General features: G+C 40.0%; 1 protein-coding gene across 3 annotated transcripts in view; it reads right to left on the bottom strand.

The window, feature by feature from the left end:
* Window positions 1-14,843, bottom strand: part of HMGCLL1 (3-hydroxy-3-methylglutaryl-CoA lyase like 1) — a 197,180-nt gene that overhangs the window by 94,148 nt on the left and 88,189 nt on the right. For 2 of the 3 annotated variants that reach the window (XM_061397810.1, XM_061397812.1), the window contains one exon: window positions 885-980. The exons of the other annotated variant lie outside the window; for it this stretch is intronic. In XM_061397810.1, coding sequence (XP_061253794.1) covers window positions 885-980 — 96 coding nt within the window. The remainder of the gene's footprint in view (window positions 1-884; window positions 981-14,843) is intronic. 3 annotated transcript variants of the gene reach the window in all.

Genomic DNA, 14,843 nt, shown 5'->3' with positions numbered 1-14,843 from the left:
ATTAAAATCAGAAATAGCTGCTGCTTAGCTTTTACAATACAGCCATGTAAGCATATCACCTCAAGCCTTTACTTAAAGCTGCACTGATTCTTCTAGTGTGAAAGTGAAAGTTGCTCAGTCATGTCTGACTTTGAGACCCCATGGACTGTCCATGGAATTCTCCAGGCCAGAATACTAGAGTGGGTAGCCTTTCCCTTCTCCAGGGGATCTTCCCAACCAGAACCCAGGTCTCCTGCATTGTAGGCAGATTCTTTACCAACTGAGCCACAAGGGAAGCCCAAGAACACTGGAGTGGGTAGCCTATCTCTTCTCCAGGGGATCTTCCTGACCCAGGAATCGAACCGGGGTCTCCCGCATTGCAGGTGGATATGTATATTCACAAAAGCTTTTTGGCATATCAATTCCCAAGTCACCTTGGATTCAGAGAAACAAGTGAGAAGACAATAAAGAAAGCTGTTAGTTCCAATGACAGTGCTTAGCTTCGTGAAGAGGGTGGGAACAACAGCAAGGCCAAAAGAGGTGACAAATACAATTGTCTGCTGCAGTTACATTAATAAGTACAACACTGTGTTGAGAAATGTTTATTTTGTACTCCTTGTTTAAGAGGGAAGCACAAAATATACTTTCAAAAGAATCTCATTGAAATGGACAATCGTATTTCTGTGTTTTAATTCTTGGATGTTAAAGTGAAAGAGCCATTTGTGTGGAGCATCTGAGTCCCAACAATGCCACAAAGTCACTGATCGCCAAGTACCCACATGAGTATAATAGCAATAGTGTTTATGCAGGATATCAAGGGAGTCATGTATCACACCATTTAACTTTGTAAAAATCTTTACAATAAAAAGCATATCAATTTTAGGGAAAATTAGTAGCACACTTACAGCACGGTGAAAACCCTGAAGATTAGGAGTAAGGACAGGATATCGAATTCCTGGATATTGATGAATGCCCTTCATCACTTCAGTGTGATCTGCCATCTTGAATACATAATAAGTTATATGGAGACATGAGAATTGGAATATTCTATCAAGCATGTTCTTAGTTTTCAGGAAGCTTATAAATATACAGGAAATTATATTCTATCAATTCATGTTTGAAATAGCAAAACCATGTCAATATAGCTAATGATAAGTAGTTCTCAATGTCATAAATATATAATAACTAGATCTGGATTTTATGTATTATATAACAGGATCTGGTTAAGTGACTGATTACTTAGGAATTACTTAACTTGGTTGGTTAACTTAATTACTTAAACATTACTCAGGAATTCTGAACTCTCGTGTTTTCAATGGACTAATCTTTATTCTCTTCCTTTCATTTTATGGCCAAGCCTCCAATACCCCTGAGAGTAGAGAGAGTTTGAATGGCAAAGACTGTGCATTTATCTTCCACATGGAAATTTTATGTCCAGATAATTTTCAACATGTGAAATTTTACAATGTTTAGTAAAGTGTAAATTACACATGTCCAAAGAATTTAACGAGGCTGAGATCCTAGTATACTATTGGTTTTAGCTACTAAAAATCATAATGCTTTACATAGTTCTATCCTTGAGTTACTATTTGTTCTCATAATGTGAACAAATATTAACAAATACAATGGAGCACACAACAGGAAGCTCATCCTATCAAGACTATTTTCTATGAATCTATTTAAGAAAAATCAACTTTGAATTAAAATGTCAAACTTGCCAGTTCATCACAAAGTCTGTAATTTAGCCTCCTAGAGCAATAACTGATGGTCAAACTCCATAATCATCTTATAGAGAAAGTACTGTTGATGTAATCACAAGTTCTGCATATTGAAGAATAACAAATTATGGCATGAACAATAAATAAAAGGAATAATGTATAAACAGCAAAAGTACATGGAATGAGCATGGAGAAAGCTGTAAAAACATGTGCTAAACCAAAAGTTGTATCTTTGCTGTGGTAATGGGTGAGGGAAGACTTGTTTTTTTCTCTATATACCTTGGCGTATTAAAATAAGCATGCACTGTTTTTAATTTAAAAGCAAATAAAACAGAATTAAAGTATAAATGCTTTAATTCACACAACTATACATTTTTAAAAAGGTGTAATTTTACAATAGTGTAAAGGTGTAATTTTACAAGGTGTAAAAGGTGAAATTTTACAATATTTACTCTTATTAGTCCATTGGTCTTACTGACTCTCAGCTAAATGCCAGTAGAATGCAAATACTTTCAATGACTATAATTTGGAATCATTAAATGAAGTTTTAAATATATTCAAAATTTTAAATTCAATATTTAAGATGTAAAAAAGCATTTCCCACTGCCTGCCATCATGCCTAGTTGATATTTAAGCTTTCATTTTCATTCAATCCAAACACATTTAATTCTGTGTAAAATGTGATCCTTGGTCACTTATTTCTTAGAGATCATAGCTACCATTGCCTGCCCCACAGCTTCATATGTTCAAAGACCATCCACCACAGACATTTACAATGTATATTTAACTTATATGCAGAGTACATCATGAGAAACGCTGGGCTGGAAGAAGCACAAGCTGGAATCAAGATTGCCGGGAGAAATATCAATAACCTCGATATGCAGACGACACCACCCTATGGCAGAAAGTGAAGAGGAACTCAAAAGCCTCTTGATGAAAGTGAAAGTGGAGAGTGAAAAAGTTGGCTTAAAGCTCAACATTCAGAAAACGAAGATCATGGCATCTGTCCCATCACTTCATGGGAAATCGATGGGGAAACAGCAGAAACAGCGTCAGACTTTATTTTGGGGGGCTCCAAAATCACTGCAGATGGTGACTGCAGCCATGAAATTAAAAGACGCTTACTCCTTGGAAGGAAAGTTATGACAAACCTAGATAGCATATTCAAAAGCAGAGACATTACTTTGCCAACAAAGGTCTGTCTAGTCAAGGCTATGGTTTTTCCTGTGGTCATGTATGGATGTGAGAGTTGGACTGTGAAGAAGGCTGAGCACCGAAGAATTGATGCTTTTGAACTGTGGTGTTGGAGAAGACTCTTGAGAGTCCCTTGGACTGCAAGGAGATCCAACCAGTCCATTCTGAAGGAGATCAGCCCTGGGATTTCTTTAGAAGGACTGATGCTAAAGCTGAAACTCCAGTACTTTGGTCACCTCATGTGAAGAGTTGACTCATTGGAAAAGACTCTGATGCTGGGAGGAATTGGGGGCAGGAGGAGAAGGGGATGACAGAGGATGAGATGGCTGGATGGCATCACTGACGCGATGGACGTGAGTCTGAGTGAACTCCGGGAGTTGATGATGGACAGGGAGGCCTGGCGTGCTGCGATTCATGAGGTTGCAGAGTCGGACATGACTGAGTGACTGAACTGAAAACCAAGGCTTATTTTATTTTAAGCCTATCTCACTTTAACCCAAAGGTTTACTGAACATCAACTATGTCCAAAGCCCCATGCTAGGTCATGTGGGAAATATACATACAGGAAAGTAAAGTCCTTGCACTGAGTAATTTGCAGTATAGTTGGGGAGATCAAGAAATACACTAGGAAAAGTGCACATTTCAAAGAAATACAGTAAGTCCCCTACATACAAATCTTCAAGTTGAGAACTTACAAAGATGTGAATGTGCATTTGGTTCCAAAGAGAAATCAGAACCCATGACATCAACATCAAGCATGAGTGAAGCTGCAGCTTGCCCCCATCTCCTGTGGCTGACCATCCTCAGCTCTGCCATTCCCCACCTCTCTGAACTTCAGTTGCCCTTGTATGCCAGCTGTTGCACTGTATTACTCTTCTTTTCAAGGTAAGATTAAAAATGCTTTATTTTTTGTGTTTGTTTTTTAGGGTATTATTTATGTGAAAAATATAAACCTATTAAAGTACAATACTATATAGGTGATGGTGTTAGGTGGGCACCTAGGCTAACTTCATTGGACTTATGAACAAACTGGGCTTAAGAACATGCTCTTGGAACATAACTTGTTTGTATGTAGGGGACTCACTGTACACTGGTTGTGAAAAGAGCACAGTTTATAAGAGTTCAGAATGGGGAAAGATTGGTAGGGCCTATAAAAGTCTAAAAGAGTATATGGGACATGAACTGCAGCCCCTGCTATGACATATTATAATTTTTCCTAAATGGCCACAGCAGTATTTCTAAACCCACATGTTCTTCTAGAACCCCACCGATCCCCATCAAGAAATGGATGCTATTACCTTCCACTGGAACCCAGGCAGGCTTGTGATTGCTTCAACCAATAGAACACAGCAGAAACCATGCCATGTGACTTCTGAGGCTAGCTTAGGAACAAGGACACAGCCTCCACAGGGCTTTCTCCTTGGAAAGTCCGCAGATCTGCATGAGAAAAACCAGCTTCTGCAGGGCAGTCACAGGGAGAGGTCACATGAGAGACCCACGTATAGAGGAAGTGAGCCCCTCGCCAACATCAACACTACCCCTAAACCCGAAACTTGTGGTCAAAGGAGCTCCAGATGATTCAGCCCAAGGCCCCAGACATTGTAGACCATAGACAATTTTGTTCCTGTAACCTGTTCAAATTCCAAAGTTAAGATTTGATGAGCATGGCAAATGTTAACTGACACTACTCAATCCACAGATAATTCATGACAAAGCCATAAAGTCAGAAACACTGAGAAATCAATAGGGTGGGAAGAGGGGGAAAGATGGCTGTAGGGTGCAACAGCAGGAATACACTATCTGGCTGGAAAAAATTATCAGTAAACAATCAGAGAATAGGTTATAAATTAAGACAGGGGGCCACGCATGGTGATGTATCTTGAGTTAAGCTCATGTGATTCTGAAACTTCAGGATTTATTGTGAAGACACTAGAAAGCCATGAAGAGTGGGTACTGAATCAGCAGAGAAAGACTGGGAGAGATGCAGCGCTTTAGAAAGATTCTCCTGGAGAGCTGCAAAGGGCAATCGGAAGAAAAGAGAGGCCGTTTCCAAGTGAGGAGAATGCAGCTGTGACAAGCTTCACTACAGAGAAATGGCACTGGGAAGGGGACCCCAGAGAGAAACCAGTAAGCACCCAGAGGCTGGTGGTATAAAGGAGGTGACTTACTTTAAAATGTAATCTTCCCTCTTTTATAGCTTCTTTTTAAAACAGTTAAGATCTGAGCATATTTCAACACACAGTTCTTGACTATATACTCATGAATGTAGCCTTTGTGTCTGGGGCTAGAGTGTGAGCTCTGTGCCTCTCTCCCTGTCTCTGTCTCTCCACGTGTCTCTCTCACACATACATGCAAACATGCACTCACAAATCATCACACAAAGTTCTGAGCACTGATTCCTAATTTCAAGCACAAAGAAAAGTTACTGCTAGTTTTAGGACACCATAGTGAATGCTAATTGATATTATTAATACTTATGTCTAACTCAATGTCATATGTTTTAAACATGTATGACATATTTATATTAATGTGATAACAGGAATCAATAAAAAGTGCTTCTCTAACCAACACAGAGTTAGAGAATAAAGTATGCAACTCATCACAGGATGAAGGGGACAAGACAAATGTTAACCTTCAAGAAATTTAGGTCATATTAACATGTAAGTGATTAATTCACTCTATATGTAATTTAACAAAAATCTTGAATCTTTATGTAGAAAATTATGTAAGAAAACAATGACTTAATAGATATTTCAATTTGTAGAACTGGAAAATAAGCAGAGATGACAGTAACCAAATTCAGAAGGTAAACCAAATTTTAGGTCATGAAAGCTAAACTTTGATAATCATTGAAGATACCTTAATGAAATTATGATAAATTAAAATTTATTAATTAGAGTTTAATTAATTAGAATCCAACAAATCAGAACATTTTCCTTTATAAAAATAGCCACAATATGATGAGGTCATTTAAGACATAATAGTATTCTCTCTAAATTTGGTCAATAAAGACAATTGTGTAAAGAGCTTTAGGAAATTGTGATACGATATAATTTTATTACAATGAATAAAGTAGAGCAGGTTTCAATTAAAGGCAGATAATCCTTGCATTACTTTATTTTTTTACTCTTAGGGAGTTTATGTTATACTTCAGTCTTGATGTTATTTTAATGTCTAAAGTTTAACTGTTATTAAACAATAATAGAACTATATCTTTACAGTACTATTTTGACATTTTAACAAAACCTTTCTACGTCTGGTTTGAATTAGCATATTTTTAAGATTTTGCTGTGACTTTTCATTTACGATCCTCAGAATTCCCATCATTTGGTTAGTAACAGGATTGGCCATTATGTGGCCATTGTGTGGGAATCTCCATATCTCTCTAGCCAACCATACAGGGTATACCATGGTGAATTAATTTCACTGGTATTCAAATTTTGATAAGGATTCAGCCACAATATTTGTGCAACAGTTTGCAAGCATCTTAAAGATATGCAAAGGGTCACATAATTAGAATGCAATAGACATACAGAGATTTTATTTTACTTGCTACTAACTCTGTCATAAGAAGCTGTGGCTGCACGGGCACAGGAAGGCCTAGAGGAGCTATCCCACGTTGAAGGTCAGGAAGGGCGGTGTGAGGAAATACCCGTCGTCCAAGGTAAGAGAAACCCAAGTAAGATGGTAGGTGTTGCAAGAGGGCATCAGAGGGCAGACACACTGAAACCATACTCACAGAAAACTAGTCAATCTAATCACACTAGAACCACAGCCTTGTCTAACTCAATGAAACTAAGCCATGCCCGTGGGGCAACCCAAGACGGGCAGGTCATGGTGGAGAGAACTGACAGAATGTGGTCTACTGGAGAAGGGAATGGCAAACCACTTCAGTATTCTTGCCTTGAGAATCCCATGAAAAGGCAAAATGATAGGATACTGAAAGAGGAACTCCCGACGTCAGTAGGTGCCCAATATGCTACTGGAGATCAGTGGAGAAATAACTCCAGAAAGAATGAAGGGATGGAGCCAAAGCAAAAACAATACCCAACTGTGGATGTGACTGGTAATAGAAGCAAGGTCTGATGCTGTAAAGAGCAATATTGCATAGGAACCTGGAATGTCAGGTCCATGAATCAAGGCAAATTGGAAGTGGTCAAACAAGAGATGGGAAGAGTGAATGTCGACATTCTAGGAATCAGCAAACTGAAATGGACTGGAAAGGGTGAATTTAACTCAGATGACCATTATATCTACTACTGCGGGCAGGAATCCCTCAGAAGAAATGGAGTGGCCATCATGGTCAACAAAAGAGTCTGAAATGCAGTACTTGGATGCAAACTCAAAAATGACAGAATGATCTCTGTTCGTTTCCAAGGCAAGCCATTCAATATCACAGTAATCCAAGCCTATGCCCCAACCAGTAATGTTGAAGAAGCTGAAGTTGAACGGTTCTATGAAGACCTATAAGACCTTTTAGAACTAACACCCAAAAAAGATGTCCTTTTCATTATAGGGGACTGGAATGCAAAAGTAGGAAGTCAAGAAACACCTGGAGTAACAGGCAAATTTGGCCTCTGAATACGGAATGAAGCAGGGAAAGGACTAATAGAGTCTTGCCAAGAAAATGCACTGGTCATAACAAACACCCTCTTCCAACAACACAAGAGAAGACTCTATACATGGACATCACCAGATGGTTAACACTGAAATCAGATTGATTATATTCTTTGCAGCGAAAGATGGAGAAGCTCTATACAGTCAGCAAAAACAAGATCAGGAGCTGACTGTGGCTCAGACCATGAACTCCTTATTGCCAAATTCAGACTTAAATTGAAGAAAGTAGGGAAAACCACTAGACCATTCAGGTATGACCTAAATCAAATCCCTTATGATTGTACAGTGGAAGTGAGAAATAGATTTAAGGGCCTAGATCTGATAGATCTGATAGAGTGCCTGATGAACTATGGACTGAGGTTCGTGACATTGTACAGGAGACAGGGATCAAGACCATTCCCATGGAAAAGAAATGCAAAAAAGCAAAATGGCTGTCTGGGGAGGCCTTACAAATAGCTGTGAAAAGAAGAGAAGCGAAAAGCAAAGGAGAAAAGGAAAGATATAAACATCTGAATGCAGAGTTCCAAAGAATAGCAAGAAGAGATAAGAAAGCCTTCTTCAGCGATCAATGCAAACAAATAGAGGAAAACAACAGAATGAGAAAGACTAGAGATCTCGTCAAGAAAATCAAGATACCAAAGGAACATTTCATGCAAAGATGGGCCCGATAAAGGACAGAAATGGTATGGACCTAACAGAAGCAGAAGATATTAAGAAGAGATGGCAAGAATACACAGAAGAACTGTACAAAAAAGATCTTCATGACCAAGATAATCACGATGGTGTGATCACTGACCTAGAGCCAGACATCCTGGAATGTGAAGTCAAGTGGGCCTTAGAAAGCATCACTACGAACAAAGCTAGTGGAGGTGATGGAATTCCAGTTGAGCTATTCCAAATCCTGAAAGATGATGCTGTGAAAGTGCTGCACTCAATATGCCAGCAAATTTGGAAAACTCAGGAGTGGCCACAAGACTAGAAAAGGTCAGTTTTTATTCCAATCCCAAAGAAAGGCAATGCCAAAGAATGCTCAAACTACTGCACAATTGCACTCATCTCACACACTAGTAAAGTAATGCTCAACATTCTCCAAGCCAGGCTTCAGCAATATGTGAACCGTGAACTTCCTGATGTTCAAGCTGGTTTTAGACAAGGCAGAGGAACCAGAGTGCAAATTGCCAACATCTGCTGGATCATGGCCAAAGCAAGAGAGTTCCAGAAAAGCATCTATTTCTGCTTTATTGACTATGCCAAAGCCTTTGACTGTGTGGATCACAATAAACTGTGGAAAATTCTGAAAGAGATGGGAATACCAGACCACGTGATCTGCCTCTTGAGAAATTTGTATGCAGGTCAGGAAGCAACAGTTAGAACTGGACATGGAACAACAGACTGGTTCCAAATAGGAAAAGAAGTTCGTCAAGGCTGTATATTGTCACCCTGCTTATTTAACTTATATGCAGAGTACATCATGAGATACGCTGGACTGGAAGAAACACAAGCTGGAATCAAGATTGCTGGGAGAAATATCAATAACCTCAGATATGTAGATGACACCACCCTTATGGCAGAAAGTGAAGAGAAACTAAAGAGACTCTTGATGAAAGTGAAAGTGGAGAGTGAAAAAGTTGGCTTAAAGCTCAACATTCAGAAAATGAAGATCATGGCATCCTGTCCCATCACTTCATGGGAAATAGATGGGGAAACAGTAGAAACAGTGTTAGACTTTATTTTCCTTGGCTCACAAATCACTACAGATGGTGACTGCAGCCATGAAATTAAAAGACACTTACTCCTTGGAAGGAAAGTTATGACAAACCTAGATAGCATATTCAAAAGCAGAGACATTATTTTGCCAACAAAGGTCCATCTAGTCAAGGCCATGGTTTTTCCTGCGGTCATGTATGGATGTGAGAGTTGGACTGTGAAGAAGGCTGAGCGCCAAAGAATTGATGCTTTTGAACTGTGGTGTTGGAGAAGACTCTTGAGAGTCCCTTGGACTGCAAGGAGATCCAACCAGGCCATTCGGAAGAAGATCAGCCCTGGGATTTCTTTGGAAGGAAGGATGCTAAAGCTGAAACTCCAATACTTTGGCCACCTCATGCGAAGAGTTGACTCATTGGAAAAGACTCTGATGCTGGGAGGGATTGGGGGCAGGAGGAGAAGGGGACGACAGAGGATGAGATGGCTGGATGGCATCACTGACGCGATGGACGTGAGTCTGAGTGAACTCCAGGAGTTGGTGATGGACAGGGAGGCCTGGCGTGCTGTGATTCATGGGGTCGCAAAGAGTCGGACATGACTGAGTGACTGATCTGATCTGATCTGAACTCTATCATGGGGTGATTATATCTGGACACTCCTTGTGTGCGTGCTCAATCACTCAGTTGTGTCCGACTCTTTACAATTCTTTGGACTGTAGCCATGGGGATGGTCTTGATCCCTGTCTCCTGGACAATGTCACAAAACTCCTTCCATAGTTCATTAGGCACTCTGTCTATCAATCTAGTCCCTTAAATCTATTTCTCACTTCCAGTGTATAATCATAAGGGATTTGATTTATGTCATACCTGAATGGTGTAGTGGTTTTCCCTACTTTCTGCAATTTAAGTCTGAATTTGGCAATACGGAGTTCATGATCTGAGCCACAGTCAGCATCTAGTCTTGTTTTTGCTGACTGCATAGAGCTTTTCCATCTTTGGCTGCAAAGAATATAATCAATCTGATTTCGGTGTTGATCATCTGGTGATGTCCATGTGTAGAGTCTTCTCTTGTGTTGTTGGAAGAGGGTGTCTCCTATGACCAGTGTGTTCTCTATTAGCCTTTGCCCTACTTCATTCCATACTCCAAGGCCAAATTTGTCTGTTATTCCAGGTGTTTCTTGACTTCCTACTTTTGCATTCCAGTCCCCTATAATGAAAAGGACATCTTTTTTTGGTGTTAGTTCTAAAAGGTCTTGTAGGTCTTCACGCTGCTGCTGCTGCTAAGTCGCTTCAGTCGTGTTCGACTCTGTGCGACCCCATAGACAGAAGCCTACCAGGCTCCCCTGTCCCTGGGATTCTCCAGGCAAGAACACTGGAGTGGGTTGCCATTTCCTTCTACAATGCATGAAAGTGAAAAGTGAAAGTGAAGTCGCTGAGTCATGTCTGACTCTTAGCGACCCCATGGACTGCAGCCTACCAGGCTCCTCCGTCCATGGGATTTTCCAGGCAAGAGTACTGGAGTGGGGTGCCATTGCCTTCTCATAGAACCGTTCAACTTCAGCTTCTTCAGCATTACTGGTTGGGGAAAGGCTTGGATCACTGTGATACTGAATGGTTTGCCTTGGAAACAAACAGAGATCATTCTGTTGTTTTTGAGATTGCATCCAAGTACTGCATTCCAGACTCATTTGTTGACCATGATGGCTACTCCATTTCTTCTAAGGGATTCCTGCCCACAGTAGTAGATATAATGGTCATCTGAGTTAAATTCACCCATTCCAGTCCATTTCAGTTATCTGATTCCTAGAATGTCGACGTTCACTCTTGCCATCTCCTGTTTGACCACTTCCAATTTGCCTTGATTCATGGACCTAACATTCCAGGTTCCTATGCAATATTGCTCTTTACAGCAATGATCCTTGCTTCTATCACCAGTCACATCCACAATTGGGTATTGTTTTTGCTTTGACTCCATCCCTTCATTCTTTCTGGAGTTATTTCTCCACTGATCTCCGTAGCATATTGGGGACCTACCGACCTGAGGAGTTCCTCATTTTGCATTTTCATACTGTTCATGGAGTTCTCAAGGCAAGAATACAAAATTGGTTTGCCATTCTCTTCTCCAGTGAACCACATTCTGTCAGAAATGCAAAACAGCAAAATGGCTGTCTGAGGAGGCCTTACAAATAGCTGTGAAAAGAAGAGAAATGAAAAGCAAAGGAGAAAAGGAAAGATATAAGCATCTGAATACAGAGTTCCAAAGAATAGCAAGGAGTGATAAGAAAGACTTCCTCAGAGATCAATGCAATGAAATAGAGGAAAACAACAGAATGGGAAAGACTAGAGATCTCTTCAAGAAAATTAAAGATACCAAGGGAATATTTCATGCAAAGATGGGCTCGATAAAGGACAGAAATGGTATGGACCCAACAGAAGCAGAAAATATTAAGAAGAGGTGGCAAGAATACACAGAAGAACTGTACAAAAAAGATCTTCATGACCAAGATAATCACGATGGTGTGATCACTCACCTAGAACCAGACATCCTGGAATGTGAAGTCAAGTAGGCCTTAGAAAGCATCACTACGAACAAAGCTAGTGGAGGTGATGGAATTCCAGGGGAGCTATTTCAAATCCTGAAAGAGGATGCTGTGAAAGTGCTGCACTCAATATGCCAGCAAATTTGGAAAACTCAGCAGTAGCCACAGGACTGGAAAAGGTCAGTTTTCATTCCAATCCCAAAGAAAGGTCATGCCAAAGAGTGCTCAAACTACTGCACAATTGCACTCACCTCACATGCTAGTAAAGTAATGCTCAAAATTCTCCAAGCCAGGCTTCAGCAATACGTGAACTGTGAACTTCCTGATGTTCAAGCTGGTTTTAGAAAAGGCAGAAGAACCAGAGATCAAATTGCCAACATCTGCTGGATCATCAAAAAAACAAGAGAGTTCCAGAAAAACATCTATTTCTGCCTTATTGACTATGCCAAAGCCTTTGACTGTGTGGATCACAATAAACTGTGGAAAATTCTGAAAGTGATGGGAATACCAGACCACCTGACCTGCCTCTTGAGAAACCTATATGCAGGTCAGGAAGCAACAGTTAGAACTGGACATGGAACAACAGACTGGTTCCAAATAGGAAAAGGAGTACGTCAAGGCTATATATTGTCACCCTGCTTATTGAACTTATATGCAGGGTACATCATGAGAAAGCTGGACTAGAAGAAGCACAAGCTGGAATCAAGATTGCTGGGAGAAAGGTCAATAACCTCAGATATGCAGATGACACCACCCTTATGGCAGAAAGTGAAGAGAAACTAAAGAGACTCTTGATGAAAGTGAAAGTGGAGAGTGAAAAAGTTGGCTTAAAGCTCAACATTCAGAAAATGAAGATCATGGCATCTGGTCCCATCACATCATGGGAAATAGATGGGGAAACAGTGGAAACTGTGTCAGACTTTATTCTGGGGGGGCTCTAAAATCACTGCAGATGGTGACTGTAGCCATGAAATTAAAAGACGCTTACTCCTTGGAGGGAAAATTATGACCGACCTAGATAGCATATTAAAAAGCAGAGACATTACTTTGCCAACAAAGGTCCGTCTAGTCAAGGCTGTGGTTTTTCCAGTGGTCATGTATGGATGTGAGAGTTGGACTGTGAAGAACCCGAGGAATTGATGCTTTTGAACTGTGGTATTGGAGAAAACTCTTGAGAGTCCCTTGGACTGCAAGGACATCCAACCAGTCCATTCTAAAGGAGATCAGTCCTGGGTGTTCATTGCAAGGACTGATGCTAAAGCTGAAACTCCAGTACTTTGGCCACCTCATGCAAAGAGTTGACTCATTGGAAAAGACCCTGATGCTGGGCGGGACTGGGGGCAAGAGAAGGGGACGACAGAGGATGAGATCACCGACTCGATGGACATGAGTTTGAGTAGACTCTGGGAGTTGGTGATGGACAGGGAGGCCTAGCGTGCTGTGATTCTTGGGGTCACAAAGAGGCTGACATGACTGAGCGACTGAACTGAACTGGCCTGTAGCCAACCAGGCTCCTCTGTCTCTTCAACTTTCTAGGCAAGAATTCTAGAGTGGGTTGCCATTTTCTCCTTGAGGGGTCTTCCTAACCCAGGGATCAAGTTGCACCTCCTGTGTCTCCTGCACTGGCAGGCAGAATCTTTACCATTGAGCCACCTCAGAAACCCTTCAGATACTCCACATTACACATTTTTAGACATCTTACTAATATTTTGTTGTTATCTGCATACAATAATCTCTCCTAAATACTTATACCTTGAATGTGTTCTCCAGACAACAGCAACGGTAAAAGTATAGTTTGAGCATTAAGTGCTCGTTCAAATTTCCTGAGAGTATTGGAATTTCAAGATAATGCATATGAGTATACATTTTGCAAATAAACTATAAAATTTGTCATTGGGGAATACAAAATTTAATTTTAAAATATCATGAAATCTTTAAAATGAGCTGTTAAAATGCCTCCCAATTTTTGAATATTAACATTTCAAAAGGTTATACACTTACAATATATTTAATATTATAGCATTAAAAATGAAGGAGATGCAGACCAAACACATCTTACACATCAGCTAGTAGTGGAAGATATGTGTGTGCGTGTGTGTTTATGTGTGTCTGTGTGTGTGTACATATCAAAAATACAAAATAATACAAATACCATGTGATCTGAAGTTGTATGAAACACATAAAGAAATATTTTTCTTTTCAACCTAGAATAATGACCAATATTTAAGCCAACCCTTATCTAGGCGAAGTGTAAATAACTCAGGGGCCTTTTTTTAAAGGAACAAAATATTTTTTTAAAGGAGAAAAGGCCTTTTTTTTAAAGGAGCAAAATATTTTTTTAAAGGAGAAAAGGCCTTTTTTTAAAGGAGCAAAATCTAATCACTGGTGAACTTTTTTATTCTCTTCCTAAAACAAGTACGATTACAAATATATCACACTGTAAAGTTCAATAAGTACCAAAGCAGCATTTACTATAAAATTTTTATGTGATGGTCTCATACAGATTAATGACACATACTTTTACCTTTATTATTTTTAACTCAGTAAGAGGTGAGTCATTAAGGAGACTGCAAACTTCCTGAGTGGAGTTGAGTTGTTTTGCATCTTTAAAATTATTCAGTGCATCAAGGTGGCTCTGGTGAAGATGAGGCAATTGTATTGTGTGATGGAGCTGAATTACTCAGAGTTGAAGTTAGTACTGTTTTTAAATGGCAAATGTGTTTAGAGTAGAATCTAAAATTCATGTAAGAAAAAGGTAAGATACTCCCTCTTTACAGAATTATCTGCAAAATTATATAACTTAGCCATTTTTTGTGCCACTGGATCCTGTAACTGAAATATAAAATTCTGCTTTGTCTCTTCTCCTCTTTGTCCTGGTGGTCTAGGCAATAGGACCAAATCAAGCATCATCAATGGTGAGCTTTAACCACTTTTCCTGCCTTCCCTCCACTCACTTGCTAACGAGCTCAAATTATTTCCCTCCCCTGCCATCAGATGGGGCTTCCTAGGGGGCACTGTGGTGAGTAATCCACCTGCCAGTGCAGGAGACGCAGGAGACGCAGGAGACACGGGTCCAATCCCTGGGTCAGGAA

Source organism: Bos javanicus, chromosome 23 (assembly GCF_032452875.1).
Source record: "Bos javanicus breed banteng chromosome 23, ARS-OSU_banteng_1.0, whole genome shotgun sequence".
In the NCBI taxonomy this organism is placed as follows: Eukaryota; Metazoa; Chordata; class Mammalia; order Artiodactyla; family Bovidae; genus Bos; species Bos javanicus.
The sequence above is the reverse complement of the archived record's forward strand: the minus strand, read 5'-3'. Positions and strand labels throughout refer to the sequence as shown.